Source organism: Boleophthalmus pectinirostris, unplaced genomic scaffold (genome assembly GCF_026225935.1).
Source record: "Boleophthalmus pectinirostris isolate CB_2022bp ecotype Guang Dong unplaced genomic scaffold, ASM2622593v1 HiC_scaffold_7, whole genome shotgun sequence".
Taxonomy (NCBI): domain Eukaryota; kingdom Metazoa; phylum Chordata; class Actinopteri; order Gobiiformes; family Gobiidae; genus Boleophthalmus; species Boleophthalmus pectinirostris.
Window position 1 is genome coordinate 22,800,377 of NW_026571473.1, and position 21,675 is coordinate 22,822,051.

The 21,675-nt window shown below is 36.4% G+C and overlaps 2 protein-coding genes across 4 annotated transcripts; one reads left to right on the top strand and one right to left on the bottom strand.

The window, feature by feature from the left end:
* Positions 1–65: 65 nt before the first annotated feature.
* Positions 66–9,527, bottom strand: exoc1 (exocyst complex component 1). 3 transcript variants are annotated; one of them, XM_020918771.2, is made up of 19 exons: positions 9,462–9,527; positions 8,783–8,917; positions 8,566–8,696; positions 8,325–8,484; positions 7,261–7,448; positions 6,569–6,796; positions 6,179–6,311; positions 5,974–6,083; positions 4,762–4,911; positions 4,228–4,336; positions 3,773–3,817; positions 3,114–3,277; positions 2,914–3,027; positions 1,889–1,968; positions 1,582–1,810; positions 1,178–1,361; positions 906–1,105; positions 560–754; positions 66–484 (listed from the first exon to the last, which is right to left on the bottom strand). In XM_020918771.2, exons 2-19 carry the CDS (start codon positions 8,904–8,906, stop codon positions 332–334), a joined length of 2,697 nt encoding a protein of 898 aa, XP_020774430.1. In that variant the 5' UTR covers positions 8,907–8,917; positions 9,462–9,527; the 3' UTR covers positions 66–331. The 3 variants fall into 3 exon arrangements, with proteins under 3 accessions (XP_020774430.1, XP_055021087.1, XP_020774431.1); XM_055165112.1 differs by having other exon boundaries at positions 8,783–8,914; positions 9,462–9,521; XM_020918772.2 differs by lacking the exon at positions 3,773–3,817.
* A 7,087-nt stretch (positions 9,528–16,614) lies between these two features.
* Positions 16,615–20,519, top strand: nmu (neuromedin U). The gene is made up of 7 exons (XM_020918924.1): positions 16,615–16,777; positions 18,196–18,251; positions 18,327–18,374; positions 18,661–18,714; positions 18,784–18,810; positions 20,355–20,408; positions 20,484–20,519. Exons 1-7 carry the CDS (start codon positions 16,615–16,617, stop codon positions 20,517–20,519), a joined length of 438 nt encoding a protein of 145 aa, XP_020774583.1.
* The last annotated feature ends 1,156 nt before the right edge of the window (positions 20,520–21,675 follow it).

Sequence of the window (21,675 nt, forward strand, 5' to 3'; positions counted from 1 at the left end):
GCATCGAAAATTAAATAAACATTAAGGTTATAAGGTTAAAAAGATTATAAAAACATGAGACAAAGTAGATAATAGCATCTGTAAATTTAATATATACATACATGTGGCAAAAAAAATAACAAAAGGCATGATTAATATTTTATTTGTGTTGAATCTAACACAAAAATGTGCTCCCTTTAATATATTATAAGAAAAAAACTACACGCACGCACGCACTCACTCATTCAACAAAGAAATTTCATTATATACACTAACAAGCAGTATGGAAGTAAAATGCTAGTATAATTTCAGCCAGTAACAGGTAGTGGATGGAGTCATTGTTACAGAGCATTTAGTGCGATTGGGCAATACTAGAGAAGTACTCCAGCATGTCTTGAATGGTAAACTCCATGGTGATTCCAGAGCCTGGGTAGCATCTGCCTATTAAATCTTCAAAGTGCTTGTACTGTCTGATAAACTCGTCTTGCATGGAGTGCCACACCACCTAGTGGATAAAATTAAGTAATGTAAAACTGAAATGTGTAAAAAAAGGTTTTTGAGCATGCAGTTATTTTCTTACTTGAAGCAGGCTTTCTTCCTCACACAGATGTTTATCAACTTTCCTGTATAGGTTGTCAAGTCCCTTTTTCACTTCTTTGCCAGGATATTCTTTGATAACTTTGCGAAGTTCTTGTTTGTTGAAGGCCAGTTGATAGCTCACCTCCTCCTCACGGACACCCTGAGCTACACGTGCTTCCACTCCCTCAAAGAAATGCTAGAGAAGACAGATTTTAAATAAAAATACATACATACTTTATGATATGAGATATATATATATATTTATATATATATATTTATTTAAAGATAGATAGATATATCTATATCTATCTCTATATCTATATATTTATTTTTTATTTTTTTCTTACGTTGAGTTTTTCCAGAGGCTGACCGAGAGAGTTGATGACATAAGACTGGAGATGATCTGTATATTTCTGCTTGGCTTCACGTCTCTCCGCATCCAAACATGAGATCTTAAGACGTGACAGTGTTGAAAAGATGTGATGAAAATTCTCCATCATAACAACGTCACGTGGTGTCTTTTGGCTTTCACTGGCCACTTTCTCCACTGTTGAACAAAAAGATTTTCTCAGTAATATCAATTACACAAAACTAAAGTGAATAAGAGTCTTGGGATTACCATTCATAAATACAGCTCTGATAAGTTTGACATAAGCTTTGTCCAGGTCCCCACGGCGTTCAGCGTTACGAAAAATGGTTTCAGCTAACTCTGCAAACTCTTCAAATCCAGTAACAAAAGGCAGGATGCCAACTTTGCTTTTCTTTGAGATTTTAACTTCTTCCATCTGTCTTATCTGACCAGACTGCAAAGAAAACACAGAGATAAGGGTTAAAGTATTTAGACTTATTAGACTCGACTTACTAAAGCACTTCATTCAGGCAGCAAATTCTAATCGCTAAGTCAGAACTTGAGGTTTTTCAGGTCAATGTGACTGACAGACTGCAAATTTTGTCATGTTTACGTCAGTGCTGTATATTCTAAACTTCATCATTTACATCAAAATATACTGTACATGAACTTACTATGCATTTATCAAAGTTCCTCTTGACAGTGACCAGCACATTTCCCAATGTCGTGCTGAGATATGAGGCCGGATCGACATTCTCCGCTGTCCAAACATGGTGACTCATTTTCACTAACATGTACAGAGAGTTGAAGCTGTCGATCTTGTCCCCTAAAGCTATGAGACTGTTCAGCTCTGTCTCTATGCTCTGGAAGATTTTATTCATCATCAGACGTACCATGTCTTTCCTACAATAAATACATTATGTTGAAATGAATAGTGCAGAGGAGATTAAGTGTTGGTAAAATTTCAAATGCACCACTTACTCAGATGACAAGGAGTGTCTGTGTTCGGTTTGATGAGGTATTCTCGTCTGCATGCCTGCGTCGGGCTCTTCTGTTTCCGGCTGACAGGAAAATACATAACAAATCAATGCAAATAGGTACAACTGGATATATAGTCACAGTAAAGGACCACAAAACAACATTCCTATAATTTTAGTTGCTTGACTGTGCTGTCTTGGTTTTTAAGATAAATTTAAGTAAATTTAAAAAAAGTATTAACTACAGAGTGGTTGGTGACTTTTGTGGTTACCTGGCTACTGAGCAGTTTTTGACACTTTGTTTTTTGTGCTCAGTTTTTAACATCATATCATGGGATTTTAACCAACTAAGAAGTGCAGCATGTGCAGTTCAATGGACAAGTAAGGGACAGTTGGATTTTGTGAAATGAATGGTTTGTTTTTCCGGTATTCATGGAGATTGTGAAAGAGGCTAGCTAAGGAGCTAGCTATGGACATTAGAGATGTTACAGGCATTTTACACCATATGTTGCAGCAAATATGGCAGAATATTTCCAGGGGAAACATTTTGAAGAAATGGACCATTTCATCACCAACTGAAATAAGTGAGCGGAGTAAGAACGTAACTTTTCCAGTTGTGTTCACCTGGCTCCTCCTGGACACTGCTGAGATGCTGCAGGACACAGAGGAGGGACTCTTTTGGTGCTTCCTCTCCTCAAACTGCCCTGACACAAATCTGCTGACCCTACTTGACTAGTCCTTCTGTTATGCTGCAATGAGACCTTTGAGACCTTTGAGACCTCTGAGACATAAAGGTGACTGTTGTAAAGCAGTTTGCTGCAGCAAAACTTGAAGTTCCCTCAAGATCAATAAAGTATCTCTCTCTAGCGCTCTAAACATGTTCTTACAGCACACAATAGCAGTTAAATTATTTCTTACATTATATTTTTCTTATTCATTACTATTAACCAACCTGATTAGATATATAAGGTATATTACACAAAACATACAGAGTATACACAAAACAGCCAAACAAAACTGATAATTTACCTGGGCGAGTGGAGGAATGACTGCTTGGTGCTGCTGTAGTTTAAAGAATTTACTAATAAAGTCCTGTTCAGCAAGACATAATGGTTCCAACTCACTGAGAACCTGCTCAAAAATCTGAAACCAAACAACAGTTGTGTCCATGTTTGAAAGTGACACACAAACAGCAAAGTACGGAAAAGTATTAAGACTAGAGTATGAACCTTGTCAAATTTGGTCCTGTCAGCCACGTCCAAATCTGAGGCTGACATGTTTCCCATATCGAGCAGGGAAGAGGACTGGGAGCGTCTGCTGTTGGAGCCCTGAACAGTGAGTTTGTTCAGACTGGAAGTGGAGCCGGTGAGTTTTCCAGAGCTGCCATGGAGGCCTAGCGCAACACACACAAGGTTAAGTTTGAGAAAAAGGGTCATATTTTACCTTCCAATCACTTACCAAACAATTGGGTGGTTAAGCAGTAGTGACAAGTGACTGCACATGAATTAAAAGGCTATGGTTTGACATAGTAAATAAATAAACATGCCTTTTCAATTTTGCACATATGGTGCCCAAATAAAAATATGCCGTTTTAAATGGCTATATTAGTTTTTGTGACATACAATAGATTTACAACATAACATTTAACATTTTGGAAATTAAAAGATTGACCAGACATTTTCAGTATGTGGTACGACTCTAGTTGATCGTTCTTATCATGTTTTAAAGAGCAAGAATATAACTGTGAAGTAGACAGTTGACCCCATAGTACAAGTACAAAACAGGTCTCTGTCAGGACTGTGTGTTGGTTATTGGTGATGAAGACAAATAGCAAAAAAGCACAATAAAAGCCATTTATTTAAGTTAAGTCTTTGAGCTTGATACTTACTTTCTGTTTCCGTTTTGAGTGCACTCTCTTTCCGAGGAAGCGTGGCTGCAGCCGGTTAGAAAGGCAGGCATCAAAGACAGAGACATGTTAGGCTCAGAACATGCAGCAATGGGATGGGTGAGAGGTTAGAAATGTTCAGTGGCTTAAGAATGCTAGCACAAACTTTGGAAAACAAAATACACCACTTTGTTTTCAGAGATAAGCTGACACAGGACATACAGTGCATGAGTGACGTAAAGGTCCACCTTGTGCCATACCCAAACATACACACATAAGCAAAAGCAAATGATGATTTTATGTATAAGGCATAAAAGCATTAAGGCAGATATTCATATTGGCTTTATCGTGGTATGACACCTCAGAAATACAGTTACACAACATAGTGTACTCGTGCAAAGAAATTATTTTTCATATGTATTTGGATGAGACAGTTTTGGAGAGGTTTCAAGTCTTACCAAACTTGCCCTTTGCCTCCTTGCTTGTTCCTGCCATTTTGATCTTGGCTACTTCGAAGAAATCTTTAATTTCACGTTCATACAGCCGGCTCATGTAATCAACATAGGTCTACAGAATAAGAGAGAAAACATACATTTTAGAACACCAATTCTCAATATATCAGTACACAAACTTTTTATGGATCTTACATAGACTTAATTTGACATTATTGTTTCACAGTGTGGTTGGGGCTTTAAGCTGCGTAGCACTGCTTTAGTCCCTAAACTAGGGCTGCAACTAACAATTAGTTTAGTCAATAAGTAAAACGATTACTTCTACAGTACATAGAGATTTTTAAACACATTCCAATCAGTTAAGGTAAAATATGCTAACTGAAAGCTTTTAATTAGAGAAAAGAGATCATTTTTTGTGTTTGTCTAGTCCTTGTTCTTTTTTACCAATTAATTGTTGCCAATTGTTACCAATGTTACCCCAATAGAAAATGTTTAATAATCACAGTTTTAAATTACATTAAATCAGATTATGACCCCTACCCTGGATAGACCGTCATATTTCTCCTTGTGTGTGTTCTTCAGCCACTCCATGAGTTTGGCGTAACGCAGCAGATCTCTGTGCAGGGGGCTGTGTTTAGGTAGAGTCAATTCTGCAGTGTTCTGGGACAGAGTGGAGCTCTGGTCATGGCCCTACAACACAAAATAAAAATCTATATTAAATTAATGAATAAAGTTTAGAAGTGAATGTCTGAGCATACCAAAACAGGAAAACGACTATAACATATCAAATTCAGGTGTATGTCAGTCAAGTTAAAAACTATGAGTAAAGAACACCAATTATCAAATGTACCACATAGGTATTTCAACAAAATTTTTTACAGCCTTGGCTAGACTGGTCCCAGTAAAACTCTAATTCCCCTTTACTTTCAAAAATGTACCTTATGAGAAATGCTTAAAATAAGGTCCTGTGTGAATTTTGACTTTTTGAATGAAACTACTGAAACTACATTTGTTCAACTAGGATAGGCATACACCTGTATTTTAATTATTTGTCTTAATATTCTACTGTTATATTTTCTTTCATTCATACATGCACACAGCAGTCAGGCAATGAATTGTTAGCATGACAGCCAACCCATGTAATAAATTGTTTAATTGACAAGTAAAAAATATGTTGTGGACACCTGTAGCTAGGGATTAAAAGTCATTGATGATATTAAAAGAGTCAAAGACATTCGCCAAGCAGACCATGGCCCAAACTCCCTTACATAAAGAATGTAAGTTAGAATGAAGAATGAGAGGTCATCCAGTGGCAGACATGAGAGCAAGTACTCACTGGGAGAGACAGACAGGAGGACCTATAGAACTGAGGGATGGTCATTTTGAAGTAACTGAAGTGGTTGAACTGATATAGAAAAAGAGAGAGAGAGTGAGAATGAGAGAGAAGAGAGGGATGAATTAAGAGTGGAACATGAGGTCAGAAAGAGAAGGGACACGGCAGATCAGGAAACCACACAGGAAATAGAGCTGCAGTAAACAGGAAGTCTAAGCTAGGATACAGGAAGTCAGTAGGATTTGGAAGCTGTTTTTAGGGACTATTTACTCTTCTATTTCCAATCTTAATTACTGTAACATTTTTAGTTTGTATTTTTAAAAAGCAACAAACTGTTGTTTCTTGGAAAGACAGCAAGCCTGGCAAATGCAACAGCAAGTTAAGCTTTAATTGCTTTCACATGACTCATAAAGCTTTACCTGATGAACAAACACATTGTTGAGGTGATTGGTGAGACGTCGGGCAAAGGTGTCTCTAAGCTCCGCAAACAGGTGCTGCTGCTGTTTTACTGCAGACAGCTTGTCATGGCCTGGACAAAAGTGGATTGTAAATGATATGCTGAAAATTTTAATTAAAGACTATTTCGTTATCATGGTATTTCAGTGTAGTCTTTGAATAACATACCTGGACGAAGGGCCACATTCATACACTGCAGAAGAGCTTCAGAGGCGTTGATACAGGCCTCAATTCCTTTAGGAGACGTTAGATCTCCCTCCTGTAATGCCCTGATGTGTCCCTTTGACAGGTCTAGGTAATTCTGGAGAGGTAAATGGGAATTATTTCAACACAACATGAAGCATTTGTTTTTTTTATGTTCTAACAGAGTTATACTTTTTGGAAATGCTGGTCTAACCCAAACAACATGGGTCTTATCAGTCACTCAGTTGACTTGCTGTCTCAACCTACCATCCAGTGCCATCAATGAAATCTGTCATTTTCTTTTGCATCTCGTCATATGCTTTGCTTGAAGTAAAATCAACAAATCCTAATTATAAACATAAATATATAAATTACCACTAAGAACTGAATCTCGTCAAGCAGTTTTCCATTGTTGGTGTTGCTGATTTGAATGAGGCGGTTGCTCTGGGAGATCTGGTCCATTTGGTCCTTCACACTCTGCAACATCTCTTCGTAGCTGCTCAGTTTCCCCTCAATCGTGTCGACCTCAGTCAGAGCTTCATCCAGAAGCTGCATCAGGATATTAACCTGCTTCTCCGATGCCATAATGGACTGGATGTTGGCCTGGAAGATGGGAGGAGGAGAATGTAGGTCATGATTATGTTGTTAGTAGATAGTTACGTACAACATAATGTAACTGTTGCCTTCTCTGATCATTCCTCTCTTTGACAGCCATATCAACAGAAAGGTTCAGTCAGTGTATGTCGTGTGTTAGGTTTGTATTTCTCCTTGACCTCAACTTTACAGAGGCTCAGTTGAAAAGGTCATTTAATTATAGGATCATCATGCCATGGTTTAGTAATATAGAATTATTACTGCTCAACAGAAATTCTACCCAAATTACAAATATTGCCTTTTTAAATACACTTAATAGCCAGCATAATATGTTTACTGAAACTCAAGCAATTTTTGAACAAAAACTCACTCTATAAATTAAGTCTTACAGGTATATATATACATTTGTAATAGCATTAGTATCATCTAAATCTTCTGCCCATTTTAAATAATGAGCTTATTATGCAACTGACCCCATCCAGGACTTGTAGCTCCCTAGAAAGCTGCTCTGCAAAAGCTTCAGCATTGGAAATGGCATACTCGCACATCTCCATCATGCTCTCGATGTCCTGCTCCTCGCGGGTGCTGAGTTCCTGGTACTCATCAAGGGTATCTTCATCGCCCCCAGCAACACTCTGGCTTTCTCCACTTGGAACTGATTCTATGAAAAAAAAAAAAAAGTAGTGTTGTCCTAACACCTTCAAATGCTCTTTACCTTGGTTAACATAAGTATGTGGGACAATCAGGAAAAGGACTTTCAGTTAGCCTGTCTATGGCTAATTTACAAATTTACTAATTTTAATAAAGATCTAGTGAGGATGCACAGACATGTAAAAAATGAAGACTTAAAAATGGATCGGTAAGCAACAATTGACCAAAGCGGGCAAGACCAGGAAGAGGATCTTTGAATTCAATTTTTTTTTACATTTACTATACTATTTAATGGATAATTACAGTAAATCTGTAAACTCAAAATCTATATGAGGCAAGTTTAAATAAAACTTTACCATAACAAAAATAGGGAATTTATGATTAGAATAAATTTCACTTAAGTGCAATATAACATGAAGCAATTAAACAGGTAAACAATGCACTACTGTTGAATGCATTTTAACACTAGTGCATTGTATGTAATTATTCATACTTGCAATGTTTTGTTAGATGAAACTCTTGTTAGGTGACAGGGTGAGCTTAGTGAATGGATCTTTATAATGTATTTTTCATAATGGGATTTGTTGGCTGAGGCAATGAGGTTACAATGAAGAGGGGAGTGAAGTCCTACCAACCTTCCGCTTTAGGAAGTTCTGGCCAGAGAATGGTCAAGAGAAAAAGTGAGAATAAACAAGAATTTAACACAGAAAGCCATACAACAAACCAGAATTCAAAGAAGAGGCAGAGTGTGTAAGCATAGTATGCATATTAAGTAAAACAACACAAGCAAAAGCAACATAATTAGCTGCAGAGTCAACAGTAGTAACTCAATAGGGAAAGGCATGCATTTAAATCAGGAACAGCAAATGGGAATTTTTTTGCATACCCTCCAGCAGTTGAGGACTGACATTCACAAATTCAAGCTTCTTTCTCAAGTATCGCTGATTCAGTTTCCAAATACAGGAAATAAAGGAGTTTTTCTCAGCCGTGCTACTGGCCACCCACTTGTACACCTTCTCAAAGTGTAGATCAAACTCAGGGTTTTCCTAATACAACAGACAAATATAATAGACTGTGAAGATGGGGCATTACAGGTATATTACTGAAAGATAAAATATACAATGTACCTTGCTTGCATCTTTGGCATCTACTTCAGTCAAGTCTCGAAGCTCCCAGGTCTGTTGTCTTTTATAGAAATCTCCTTTGTCAGATTTCTTCACCTTTACTACCTTCACTTGAACTGGTCTCTCCGTAGTGACTAAACAAAACATACTTTTACTATGAAATGTTACACCAATATTCAGAGAGGAATTTGATGCTATAGAAATTTTATTGACATCTTACCCGTGGCACACAAAAAGCAGTTCTTCTTCTTCTTCCCAGCTTTGCACACATTAACGATGCCGAGGAGACGCTCATCATTGGGAGTGAAGATGTCCCTCTGGAGAGCATGCTTTATGGCTGTCATGGTGGAGGCTGCTGTCAAGACGAAAAATAATCATATGAACTACACATTTTTACAACGCTTTGATGCAGATATATACAACCTCTGCATCAAAGTGGTAATGTGGTAATAATGGAGATCTGTTTTAACCAATGTTTTTTTTATTGAAGAACATCAGACCAAATTGTTCACATTAGAGTCACAGTGATCCATTCATTATAGTTAACCTATGGCTACGACATTTGTACTTAATGTATTTGTTTTGTACTGTCATACTCTATTCATTCCACGTCCGCCCTTACAAACCAATGCCTGAGTGAAAATGACTGTCTTTTATTAATTATGTTTAATAGCCTACATTTAAACAAAAATCCTAATATGCCAGCAGAAGTCGTCCGCTGATTACCAAAAACAAAGCTATTTTCACTGTTAGCTTACAATGCTAGCTGGCCAAGCAAAAATGCGCTGATCTCGTACAGACAGCGGTTGCATTAGTAGCACATTTAATATGGTGGTCAATCTGAAATATAAAACACCCTTAACGTAAACAAAATGTGTAAGATAAATGCAGTTTTTTACCTAGTTAAACCGCCAGCAGCCTTTAGCAGAGCAGCAGCAGCACCGCCCTCTAGTTTCCGGGTTGTGTTTGTCACGTGACCACTACAGCACGCTGCTTTTTGCAGACTGTACAATATCCAAACTGCTCGGTACGATATTTTTACGATATGTATCTATTATCTATATATTTATTGCGATATTATTATTATTATTGTTGCGATTTAAATTTTTTTTTAATATGCTACTTTTTCTTTTAAAAGTATCTTGACAAGACTGGTTCGCTCATAAACTAATTGTGTAACATTGTGTAAATTGGACTGAAACAGAAGCAAAGGATCATGGTCTATGTAGTTTCTTTTAGCTCATGCTGCACCATAACAATGATTTTTTAGGAAAGAGACTTGCGATTCGATATATTGTGATGGTCCACGATATTATTGAGAGACTTTTGACGATACCATATAACAATATTTCTGTTATTGTTACATCACTAATATATACAGTCTATGTAAAGATCCATGATCCGGCCTCTGCAACTGAGTCAAAGCTAGGGTGACCAGATGTCTCTGTTTACCTGGGACAGTCCCAGTTTTGGGTTCTGTGTCCCATGTCTCAGCAGATTTATCCAAAAGTAGCGATTTGTCCCAGTTTTATACAATAAATGTCCCAGTTGTCCCTATTTTTTGATCCCTGCCAACAGTAAAGAGGCATAAATTGTCACTTGTTTAGGTAAAATACAGAAAAGCTGATGAAAACACAAAGAAAATTTGACTATATTATTGACAATTTTCCTTAATTACACACTCGTTTCACAATTTTATTATTAGCAATCCAAACCAGAGACATTTCAGGTTTTTTTGTTTTGAAAATCTGGTCATCCTACTCAAAGCATGTAGGGATACTCCCACTTCCATGACCCATAGAAAGGGACCGGCTGAAGTTATGCACAGGTAACTACATAAAACACATACACAGTTTCTCAGTTGCTAAAGTGTTACCCAGCTTTGATGTAGTGAATGATAAGCTATGATGTAGTGTAGGCTCCCAGTGATTGCGCACACCATCTTAGCCTTTTTTTTTTTAGTTAGTAAACAGTCCTTTTTGAACTTGATGCAGATAATTGGCCTGGTCTAATCTACTGTGCCAATAGGCCGATTAGACTACAATAACAGCAGGTGGCATTGTTCATCCGTAGAAATAGTGACCATGGTTATTGGTAAGTGGCAACAAATGAGAGAAGCTACTCCATTACTGTATTATATAAGAGAAGACCTATATTTTGTCTATTTATCATAAATGCTCCTTTATTCAGAAACAGGAACAGTAGCTGGATTTGAATATTGAGAAAGAACATCATGCCCATTTGTCTACCAACAAACAGCCTGCCTATGTTCACTTTTATAGGCTTATTTATTTTATTAATTTTATGGCAATGTTTCTAGCATCCAGCATCCTTCCCAAAACAGGGCTGAATTGCGCATAGCCTATAAAGAATCATTTAGACCTACTAGTCCCAGTTGAAAACAGCTCAATGCTTGTTATGAGAATGATTTATCAAAATGGAAATAACACACCATCAAAGATTGCTTTAAAGTTTTGATTTTGAAATGTCAAACACAGAGAGATCATTAGCTAACTTTACATTAATGATTATAGGCGAAATTCCATTGTATGCTCAATTATGTTAAATTATGTTCCATGTTTGTGTTTCATCGCTGTTTACCCTGATCATGAGTCATATGCCCTGCTGCTGTTAATGTGTGACGCTTTTGTAATGTCAAAATGTTCATAACATGACACATAAACATTGTTCATAAACCATGCTCTAGAGAGTTTGATACTGTGATTGTAAAATCTAAGAATTTATTCACAGTAAATCATAGATAGGCAGTACTTTGAAATAGGGTGATGGTATTTGTCAGACAGATTCCAGTGCAGTTTGTGTTCTTATCATTACACGTGTGTCTTGATGGCTGCTCCTTTTGAATGAATGTGAGTGCATGATTGACTTGAATTATATCAGGTCTGACACTCTCAACCTACTGTCCGTCCCATTATGTCGCCTTCAAAACCAGGGGAGGCAGAGCTTTCTCTGTTGTGGACCCCAGGCTCTGGAATGCCCTCCCTCATCACCTGAGATCTTGCTTCTCCCTACCTCACTTTAAAACTATCCTAAAAATTATTTTTTTCAAGATGGCGTTCAACAGCCCATGAGCTCTATTTTAGACTATTATCTTTGTGTATCGAGTCACTCTTTTATGTAATAGTTTATATATTTTATATTTATGTTATTGTTTCACTATGTTGTGTTTCGTGATGTAAAGCACTTTGTTGCAAATTGTTATGGTTGTTTTTTAATGTGTTATATAAATAAAATAACTTGACTTGACATATCATTTACCCTGGCTCATGAGACACTACCCAAAGCCTGTTCCAATCAGAGGAGTGAATGAAGAAAATGCCATGTGTCTGTAAGAAAAGCATTGAATGCAGTTTTCCAAATAGGTGAAGATTACTGGTCACATCACTTTTCAGTCCTTCCCAAATTCGCCTTCTTAGAGCCTTCTTTCACTCAAACGTTGAGCCATGACAGAGAAATCTGGAATAGTCTCAGGCAGCTGTTTACACATGGTTCTTCTTCAGCCACCTGCCTGATTGGATAATAATAAGTGTCTTTGGCAGTTCTGTCTCATTCTCTTGTTCTCATCCAATCAAATCACTTTCATTCAGTTCCACTGTATTGTATAAAAGTCACTTTGCAGAAGAAATCAAAGTCAGATATATGGCCTTTAATACTACACATCATCTACTTCTATTCTGAAGAGCAAATGGAACAGGATCTTAAGAGAGGTATGAGTATTCTGATGTAATAAAAAAAAGAACATTAGGCCATAGCAATAGGTCATACACTAAGGCACCATCTACTCTTGTTTATTGTTCCACAGGGGAAGTGTGCAGGTGAGAGAAGTTCCATATAAATAAACCTAATGATGGCAGACACAGTAGCCCCAGAGTAACAGATACATGAGCCTAATTAACCAGTGCAGCGACAGGGGACATTGATTACATCTGTCTAATCTCCATTTGACATTCACACAGCCGATCAGGGCATGATAGCATTTTCTATTCCTGTTTAGATCTGAAATATTTGAGGTGCTATCTGCTTGGCATTTCGCTGTGCCTTTTAATACGCCTGAAGAACACATCAACACTGTGTTATAGAGCTGTAATTGTGATACAGGATGTCTAAACTTGATGATTTAGTGAGCAACTATACAGTGTTTTCTGGAATTCAGGCAGTAATCTTGTCTTTAGGATCCACCGATGAGCACATTAATGAAACTAGTCTTGAAGCATCTTCTCCTAAACTAGTGAGTGACAGATTACACATATATGCAAAAGTTATGTATATGTTTGATGTCATTTGTTATCAGTTTTTCTCATTACTTTGGAGAAATGTAATTAGTATTTACATTAGTAAGAGTAACTGAATGAAAGTTTGTTATTATTGATATTTTATAATCTGTAGTGTCATATAGATAATGTTTTCTTGTTTTAATTGGGATTTACACTGGAGTGGCTCTATGGCCAGTCTAACATACTACAGTTTCTGTTGAAATGCCAGCATTGAAACATATCTTTAGGACAAGCTTTTAAGTTCAGTTGTATATAAGGCCAATCTTGTGTTGTTATGTTCGGGCACATTCATCTGAAAAAAATGTACTGTTGTTTGGGTTTGAGAAGTGAGGTTGTAGGAACTTTCCAGTCTGATCTGTTTTACCTCAAATATCCTTTGTAATGGCATTTCTTCTTCCACTCTGCCTTTCAGTGTAAAGAAAATAACAAAATACACAAAGCCAAAAGAGCTTGTTACAGACATAGCCCACTTTGGTAACCTCACGCCAAGGTAATGCCGTCAGATAGCACACCAAGAACAACATGCAGACCGCTCCAACAGTGAGCAGGAGAGCTGCTATTACATGAGCAATGCTGCATATAGAGCTCTCTGCTTGTTAGACCGCGATCATTTGTGCCGTTTGGTTAAAGTAATCATGTCATTTAAAGTGGGTGTGTGGATTTGTTTAGCATCAGCAAGGAAAATGTTGGAAAGATATTTTGTGAGTTTTAGTTTTTAACAAATGCAGATCACACATAAAATACAACATGCTTGATATAAAAAAAAAAGGAAATAGCTTTAACAAACTAAAATTCAGCTCTCCTTTCCTACCAATCATCATAGCCTAATAGATGACAGCAATATTTATTTATTTTTTTACTTTTTATTTTTTTTTTATTTTATTTATTTATTTATTTATTTATTTATTGTAGTACTTTTTATTATCCATATTGGGAAATTCTCCTCTGCATTCCACCCATCCCATCAGGAGCAGTGGGCAGCACATGGGATGCCTGGAGATAGGTCTCTATCGCCATGATCTTGTTGCTAGGCTTGGTCAGGACTGCCTTAGCTGGAGGATTTTACCTATGGTGCATGTTTTGGGTTGATAGGGGAAACCAGAGTGCCCGGAGGAAATCGACCCAGGCACAGGGAGAACATGCAAACTTCACACAGAAAGGCCCTGGCTACCCAGAACCTTCTTGCTGTGAGGCGTGAGTGCTAGCCACATATCAGAGCTATATTAATATAATTTATTTAAATATATGATATTCCTCCTAAAGAAACATAACAAGAATCAGGAGTAAAAACAAAACACAAAAACGACTATGGGCAAAATACAGGCATAACTATTTTTAAAATCTTTGGTCCGTTTGCTCTCTCAGCATACAAGCTTTCACATGGAAACAACTTACATTGCTTGTACAGTAACAGACATTAATCAAAATATTAATATAATTAGATCCTGCCGACTGAACGTATTGCTGTCACATTTCACTGCAGTTTATTTAGTGCTCTATGGTGTAAGAGACTGACTCATGTCAATAATGTTATTGCTTTTTGTTACATTATACTCAGGTGCCATAAACTGTATTAGTTTCATTATGTGAAAAGCACTAAAAATCCAGATAAGTGATCATTATTACCCTATTACCTTCAATAATGTATAAAGATAATATAGTGTTACCAAAAGGAGAAATATAAACCTAGTTTTATGTCAAAATGACACCTGGCACAGCTAGCGTATACCATACCACAATTCATATTTCATTAATAAAAACCCTGATTCAACTACATCTGAATCAGATTTGTCCTAGGAATTGCTTTATGTTGGCTATATGTCAGGCAGTTCAATCCAGCATAACTCAGGCCACATGTCCCTGAGCAAAACACTTCACCATCACCTAATCTTCATTGTCTTCACTGAATGTCAACACATTCAGACATGTTGCTTTTCTTTAAGAAACACCTTTTGTTTATGCAGGCTTTGCACAATCAGTAGCCATCACATATCCTTAACTGTCCAGACAAACGTAACTCATTGAAAACAATGAGTCAGATGACATTATGAGACGACAAATATTGCAAAACCAACAATAACCTTCTTCTGCCCACATCTGGGCTTTGCCTCATCCCAAGGTAATGCCAGTCAACCTGTTATAAAGTCCATGAAGGTCATGGCATTTGAGAACATCTCAAAAACGCTGGGCCAATGGCAGCTTTCTAAAAAAGACAGAATAAGAGTTCCTCCAATCAAAACTGGGGATTATGGTGAGCAGGTGAACTAAATACAACTCAGATGTGTTGATTGTACAGAGGATGGATATTGTTGGGCTTTTCTATTAGCAGCACTAGTGGAAAGCACAAGCAATTCTTTGGGCTCTTTTAGAAGTCTTCTGTGCTTCAAGTTCAAGCTTAATTTATAATTACATATTAATTATAAATGTATAGTGTTTTAGATGTATTAATCTAACCCCCCCTTGTTTTGTCCTATTACTAATTAATAACATTAATAATGGATTCATGAGTTAATGTCAAGTTAGGTGAAATAAAACCTATACCTGACAAAATAATGTGAATGTAAAAAATAATTTTTATTCATAATGCAACAGTTGACAAATGGTGTATAGCCTTAATTTACTGTCATTCACACAGTATTTTATCAACACACTGATCATTTGAGTGTGGGAGGAAGGCAAGGTGAAGATGATAGTGCTACACATTTGCTCCATTATCATGCTTTGTGCTCTTCAGTGTCACTGTACAGTCACATCTTATTTTAAAATAAAGTCATAGTGAAGATTTGTTTTGTACAAATGTGGACCAATTGCTTTCTTCTTCTGAATGTCACAAACATGTCTGATAATATACCAGCTAAATGCGCAATCACAAACACACCGTCTAATAGAAATGGATTACATATGCATATGACTGAAATACTTTTATTCTTCACTCTTCTCTCTTCTCTTTTAATGTTGAGTTTATGAGTATTTATGTTTTGATTTGTTTGTATTATAATTTCTTATTTTATAAAGCACCTTTTACTTTCTGTATTGTACTATACAAATAAACTTGCCTTTGCTTGCCTACTTTTATTGTTAGAACATAAGTTAAATGTGGCTGGATTGTGACTGCATATTATTTTGAAGAATGGACCTCCAAATATCCTTTTGTGTCACTGGACATGTGTGACAGATGAGACAGGCCTGTGTGGAAGGCAGTTTGCATCAATTATGGATAAAGATGAACCATTCCCTCATCAGCTCTTCAAAGTTCGCCATCACCATAATCACCAGTGTTCAAAAGAACATACAGTATAGGCAGCTCATTGTTTATATATTTTTCCCCCCAGTGGAGATCTTCAGTTAGTAACACATGATCACATCAGATCCTCAAGAAATGTCTGAACTAACTGTCTCAGTCATCCAAAACCAATCAATAAGATCTTAATAATGAAAAAAGAAAGCTAATAACTCCAAACTTCGCACACACATTTACACTTGACAATAACAAAAGAAAATACTATCTATAATTCGTACAATTATGTCGTCTAAGTTGATTTATCTCCCTCCTGAGCGCCCCCACTCCTCTACCTCCTCAAGGATCAATCAACTAACTTTTTACGCGCTAAGCTCCAGTGACGCAGTCCAAAGGTCTGCCCGCGCGGAGGGTGTGACACGCGCCTTCATATTTCTCTGACGTGGGATAGTAACTGTCAGAAGGGGCATAAGTCAAGCAAACACAAACCAAAAAGAAAAAAAAAAGTGGAAGAAAGAGATGCGGACTTTTATGAGCCAAAGTCACCACCGTGCGCAAAGCGGAGCCGCCAGCAGCCACAGCAGCAGCGCGCACTACACGCACCTCTGCGCCATGAGTCCTGTTACTCTGATGAGCATCACCACCGCTGCCCTGCTCATCCTCACCGCGCCACCGTGCAAAAGTAAGTTCCGTACACCGGAAAAAAAGGCTTTGTTTCTCTTAAATGGAAACTTAATAAGTTAAGTTGCTGGGCTACTGTTTATTAGAAAGCCTACCCCTTGCAGAGTAATTTAACAAGGATTAGACAATGAACTATGTATAAACAGTGGATATGGTAAGAAAACTATGTAAAAATAGAACACATATAATTTTAGAATCAGCTTTTAGTGTGCCATATGAAAAAAAATGAAAATGAAAAAAACAAACAAACAAAAAACTTTTGGAAACAAAAATCTGCAACAAATTTAACGTCTTCCATTTGCATCCTTCACTGATCCCTTTATGCGCTTGCACTACATAACCCATCGAAAACAATTCACGTCAAACATTTCGCTTACAATTTATAGGTTGCATTCACATTTTGGAATTTTATAATGTCATAATTTCAGGGGCCCGGGGCATGTTTTTGCAAGAACTATCCAAACTGCATAAATGTTTAACCATCATAATTTATTTATTTGATCTTTATTAAGGACAGTTTATGAGGAATTCGCTCCACGAACTTGTCATTAATCTGATTATTTAAAACAGTCACATTTTAGTGTTGAATAATGGCACCACAGTTCAAAGTTATTATGCAAAATTAAAGAAACTTTTGTTTATTTATGCTGATGAAAGGAATCACATTTTGTGCCACTTTCATGTGGAAAATAATTGCATTAATACCTCTGCAGTAATTGCAGAGGTATTAATCATAAACCAGGTCAATAAACCATTCTGATGGCAATTAAACAGCAAATTCTAACAACAGTGATTTTGAGAACCTACATGACAGGGAACCTTAGAAACCTACAGTAGAACAATTGACCTTAACAATATTAAACCTACCATCAATCTGTATAAATGACACTATCCAACCCACACATTTAGACCTGTGTTTGTTGTGATTTACTCCTTCATTCTTGAAATTGTGATAGCTGATTGATTGACAGCTATGCACTCTTGGAAGCCACTCGTGGACTTGTCATCTTATGTTAAAGGCATTAATCAGCTGTGAATGATGGGTGACAACCATTATTGCGTCAGTGTTTCTGGACGGATCTTTAACATTATTTCTTCCATGTCTTGTTATATTAAATGTTGTACACCTCATCGTTATTTCTGATGTATGAATATGTGTGATTAGTGTATGTTGCTCCAGGGCATTGTGAAATAACTCTATGTTCTACAATGATGCTTTTATCCTTGCTAATGGCTCTGGCAGTAATCATGTCAAAACAGAGCATTTTCTCCCACAATCATCACATTCGTCATCACTGCATAGTAGACGCACAACTGACATGGGGCAGCTTCGGCACTATAGGCATTGTCTATTTATAAAAACATGCATTTCAATGCTAATGTTGATATTATGTTTTGATTTGCTCGTGGTGGACACAGGTGCCCCAGTAGCAGTAGCAGAAGTGACAACAGATCAAAGGCAGCTGCTCAGTCAGGTATGCTCCTCAAAACCTTAGCTTGGATTTAACTGTGTGATTTTCTGTTAACTTTTTCTACCGATATTTTTTCAGATAAATGCAGTGTGCTCATATTACCTATCAGAAGAAGACAAGTTTTGGGTCAGTATATTTTTGACACTTGCCTAGGAAACTACCCAAATCTGTTTTGAGCCCTTCAAAAATCATTAAGAGTCATTTTTATGTAAAGTAAGATTTTGCTCACAGATTTTAACAAGTAGCACTCATAAATGTTTATACTTTACAAAAATGTCAGAAAGAGACTGTAGTGCCACTTACAGCAAGTGAATCCCCTAATCAGTATTGCTTATGTTTTGATCTAACAACAATAGACTGACAAATATCTATTATTCATGTTAATTTATGTATTTTGTTTCCACTCATGTAGGCATCAGATCCATTAGGAGAGCTGTGTGTCCTGATGTTGGTTCAAAAATCAAAGGTACAACTTTTATTTTTTTTTTGGAAAATGAGAGACAGTTAAATATTATTAACTGTTTCTTTTTTCTAGGAGTTAAAAACACGAGAAAGCAAAAGAGTAAGTACACAACTACAAATAAAACATTTAAAAAATGTATTCATTTATTCCAGGCAATGTACCTTTTCCTACAGCACATTACTTTATAAAGATAAATGTCAAGAGATTACCCATCATCTGTATATGTATGTCACTGTTATAATACAGATGTGTACAAATGTGTAAATTTTTAAAGGGATATGAAAAAGACTTCATAACATGTAAATCATGCATCTCCATCTCCTTTGTCCCATATGTGTAGTAAAGCCAAGTTATTTCACTCATCTTTATTTCACACATCACTCATTTTCTACAATATTAAACCTATTAATTTTTTGATTACTACAAAGAATAGACATCATTTATTTTGAATGACGTGTAATAATATGAGCTTGTCTTAATAGCAAATCTGCAAAGCCCGATTGCATCAAAAATCAAATGATCAACTATAGGTTCAGTGACAATAATATAATTAAAATTAGAATATAGTCATAAAAATAGATACATTCATGAAGTTGTGTTTAGCTATCTTCTTGCAGTTGTACTCTGATAGTTGTTGATCATTGCTGCTTCCCCATCCTCAGAGGCCATGTCTTGGAATCTTGAATTGAACAAGAAGTGGACAGTTTAGTATCAATAGGTCAGTGTTTACATGGGGAATGTGGCAGCTCTAAAAGTCAGAATCATTTGTTGTTCCACTTCTTAAGTATTACATGTAATACAGTAATTTGATATACGCATGGCTGTGGCTCTGTGTGCGCAAGCTCAGTCTACATTAGCTGTTCTTTCCCAAGCCTGCAGTAATTATGGGCTAAAATTAGTGCTGCTGACAGGTGAACTTATCCCTCATAGCAATCAATCATTCATAACATGGACATGCGGGAGATATGACCGGAAACACGTGAAATGGTTTTGGAAATCTGCTATAGATCTGGTAGAAAATGGATATTTGGCCAGTTACAGACAATTTTAAACTAATTACAATGCTGTAATTTTTAGGTAAAACTGTAATGATTTCAGTTCTCTGTTCTAAATGTAATGAATATAAGAAATTGATACAACAAATGGCAAATAATCAGGTTTGAAAATATCTGAAAGATTCAGAGAAGGGTCAAGTACTGGAAAATGGATTTATTATCACTACCCACTTGAACTGGAAATGTTATACCTTCAGACCTATAGGTCTACTTGACCCCATTGGACACTACTACCCAACTAGCTCTATGGGTTAGGTCACACTTATTCTAGTCTGCTGCATTACTCTTTCACAGAGCTCTTGTAACAATAATGGGAATCTTGTAGAGTTTTGTACAGTAGTAGATTTCTGGACTATTGTCATTTCTTTCCTGATAAGACTACGTTTCATTGTCTTAATCTTTGACAAAGAAAGTAATTGCAGAAATATTATTATAAATCTAACACTGTACAGATCAAAATAATAATTCACAAAATTATTGGTCAGTGCTGGGGGATGGAGAATTACAGATTCTAAGATAATTTCTTAAGTACAGGGGTGTGGAATTACTTGATGGAGCAGATGCTTTTCTTTTATATAACACTACCAGGCTGAGCTACAGGGACCTGGGGGCATCCAGAGCAGAGGCTACTTCCTCTATCGGGTAAGACAATATTAATCAGTGCAAACGTATTAAATTGTATATTGCATAAACATAATGTTATGTTTTTATTTTCAGCCAAGAAATGGAAGAAGATCTATAGAGTATGAATGAATATAAGGTTTGTCTGGCTCATGTTGCATCTTACCACATCAATTTAATGATAACAGATTGGAGATTGTAGACACAAACTCAGTAAAATTTTTCAAACTATCTAAGAGAATTATTATTATTATTGTTTAAATTATCATTTTTGTACATGTAGGGTCCATATCCAAATCCTCTTTAGGACCAGACTTGTTTGCACCTGGATGGAAAAACACAGACTTCGCTGTATATCGCCTGGATGTATATAGAGTGCTACGCCATAATTAATATGGTGATATATTTTATTTTGTGTGAATTAAAACTGCTATAATGCAACCCAGCACGGTTGTGTATTTGTTATACGTCCAAAAAATCACAAAAAACATCTTTATTTTAATGTCGTTTTATCTTGTGGTTGTTTCATGTACAGATAATGAATATAATATGTGTAAATATAAATAGCTTGTGTAATTTTATTGTTTTCCTAGTGTTTTGAGTTTGTACATAAAGTAAAGATGAAAAAATTCATTCAGCTTAACAAGCAAAAAACTAAGATTTGGCATAATTTTTGTTAGTTGTAGATAGACGTAAGTCTAAAAAGGCCCAGTAGGTGTCCTCATTGTCAATCAATTGCATTAGCATTCAAAATCAAGCACTATTAAAGAAGAATTAAAGTGAGATGTTAATTTATGTGTGCTTTTTGTATTATAGCTTATGTGTGTGTTGCTCTACTTGGTTAAGTATTGTCTTAATGAAACTTTCAGGAATAAAAAAAATCAATATCAAAGAATAAGAGTTGTAAGAGTTAAGTATTGGATGTATAAAATATCAAGTAATAAAATAAATGAGACGCAGACTAGAACAAAAATTATTGTATAAGGCAACAAGTATTTTGTACGTGTTTTCTATTTAGGGTAGATGAATGTATAGGTTGAAGTTAGAAGTAGGATAAGATACATTTTTATAGTATACCCAGCGCACATTATGTGCAATATCGACCAAGGAAGAGCCCCAATAGGCTTGAGAAAGGCTCAAAATAATGCAATAATAATAGTATTTTAAACATTTAGAAACCTCTTTTTTTCATTACTACTTCTTTTACCCGACCCTCACCTGAGTCCCGTGGGGGCTGCCTGTTTGCACTTCACCTCTTCACCTCCTCCTGTGGCCGCTGACAAGTATT

Bases quoted from the DNA above. Each gene is read 5' to 3' on its own strand.
- nmu (XM_020918924.1), top strand. From the start codon at position 16,615: ATGCGGACTTTTATGAGCCAAAGTCACCACCGTGCGCAAAGCGGAGCC. The intron at 18,375-18,660 runs GTCAGTATATTT...CCACTCATGTAG, and splicing joins CAGAAGAAGACAAGTTTTGG to GCATCAGATCCATTAGGAGA. The intron at 18,811-20,354 runs GTAAGTACACAA...TAACACTACCAG, and splicing joins AAACACGAGAAAGCAAAAGA to GCTGAGCTACAGGGACCTGG.
- exoc1 (XM_020918771.2), bottom strand. From the start codon at position 8,906: ATGACAGCCATAAAGCATGCTCTCCAGAGGGACATCTTCACTCCCAAT. The intron at 8,697-8,782 runs GTAAGATGTCAA...TGTTTTGTTTAG, and splicing joins CTGCTTTTTGTGTGCCACGG to TCACTACGGAGAGACCAGTT. The intron at 3,278-3,772 runs GTAAGTATCAAG...GTGTTGCGCTAG, and splicing joins ACTCAAAACGGAAACAGAAA to GCCTCCATGGCAGCTCTGGA.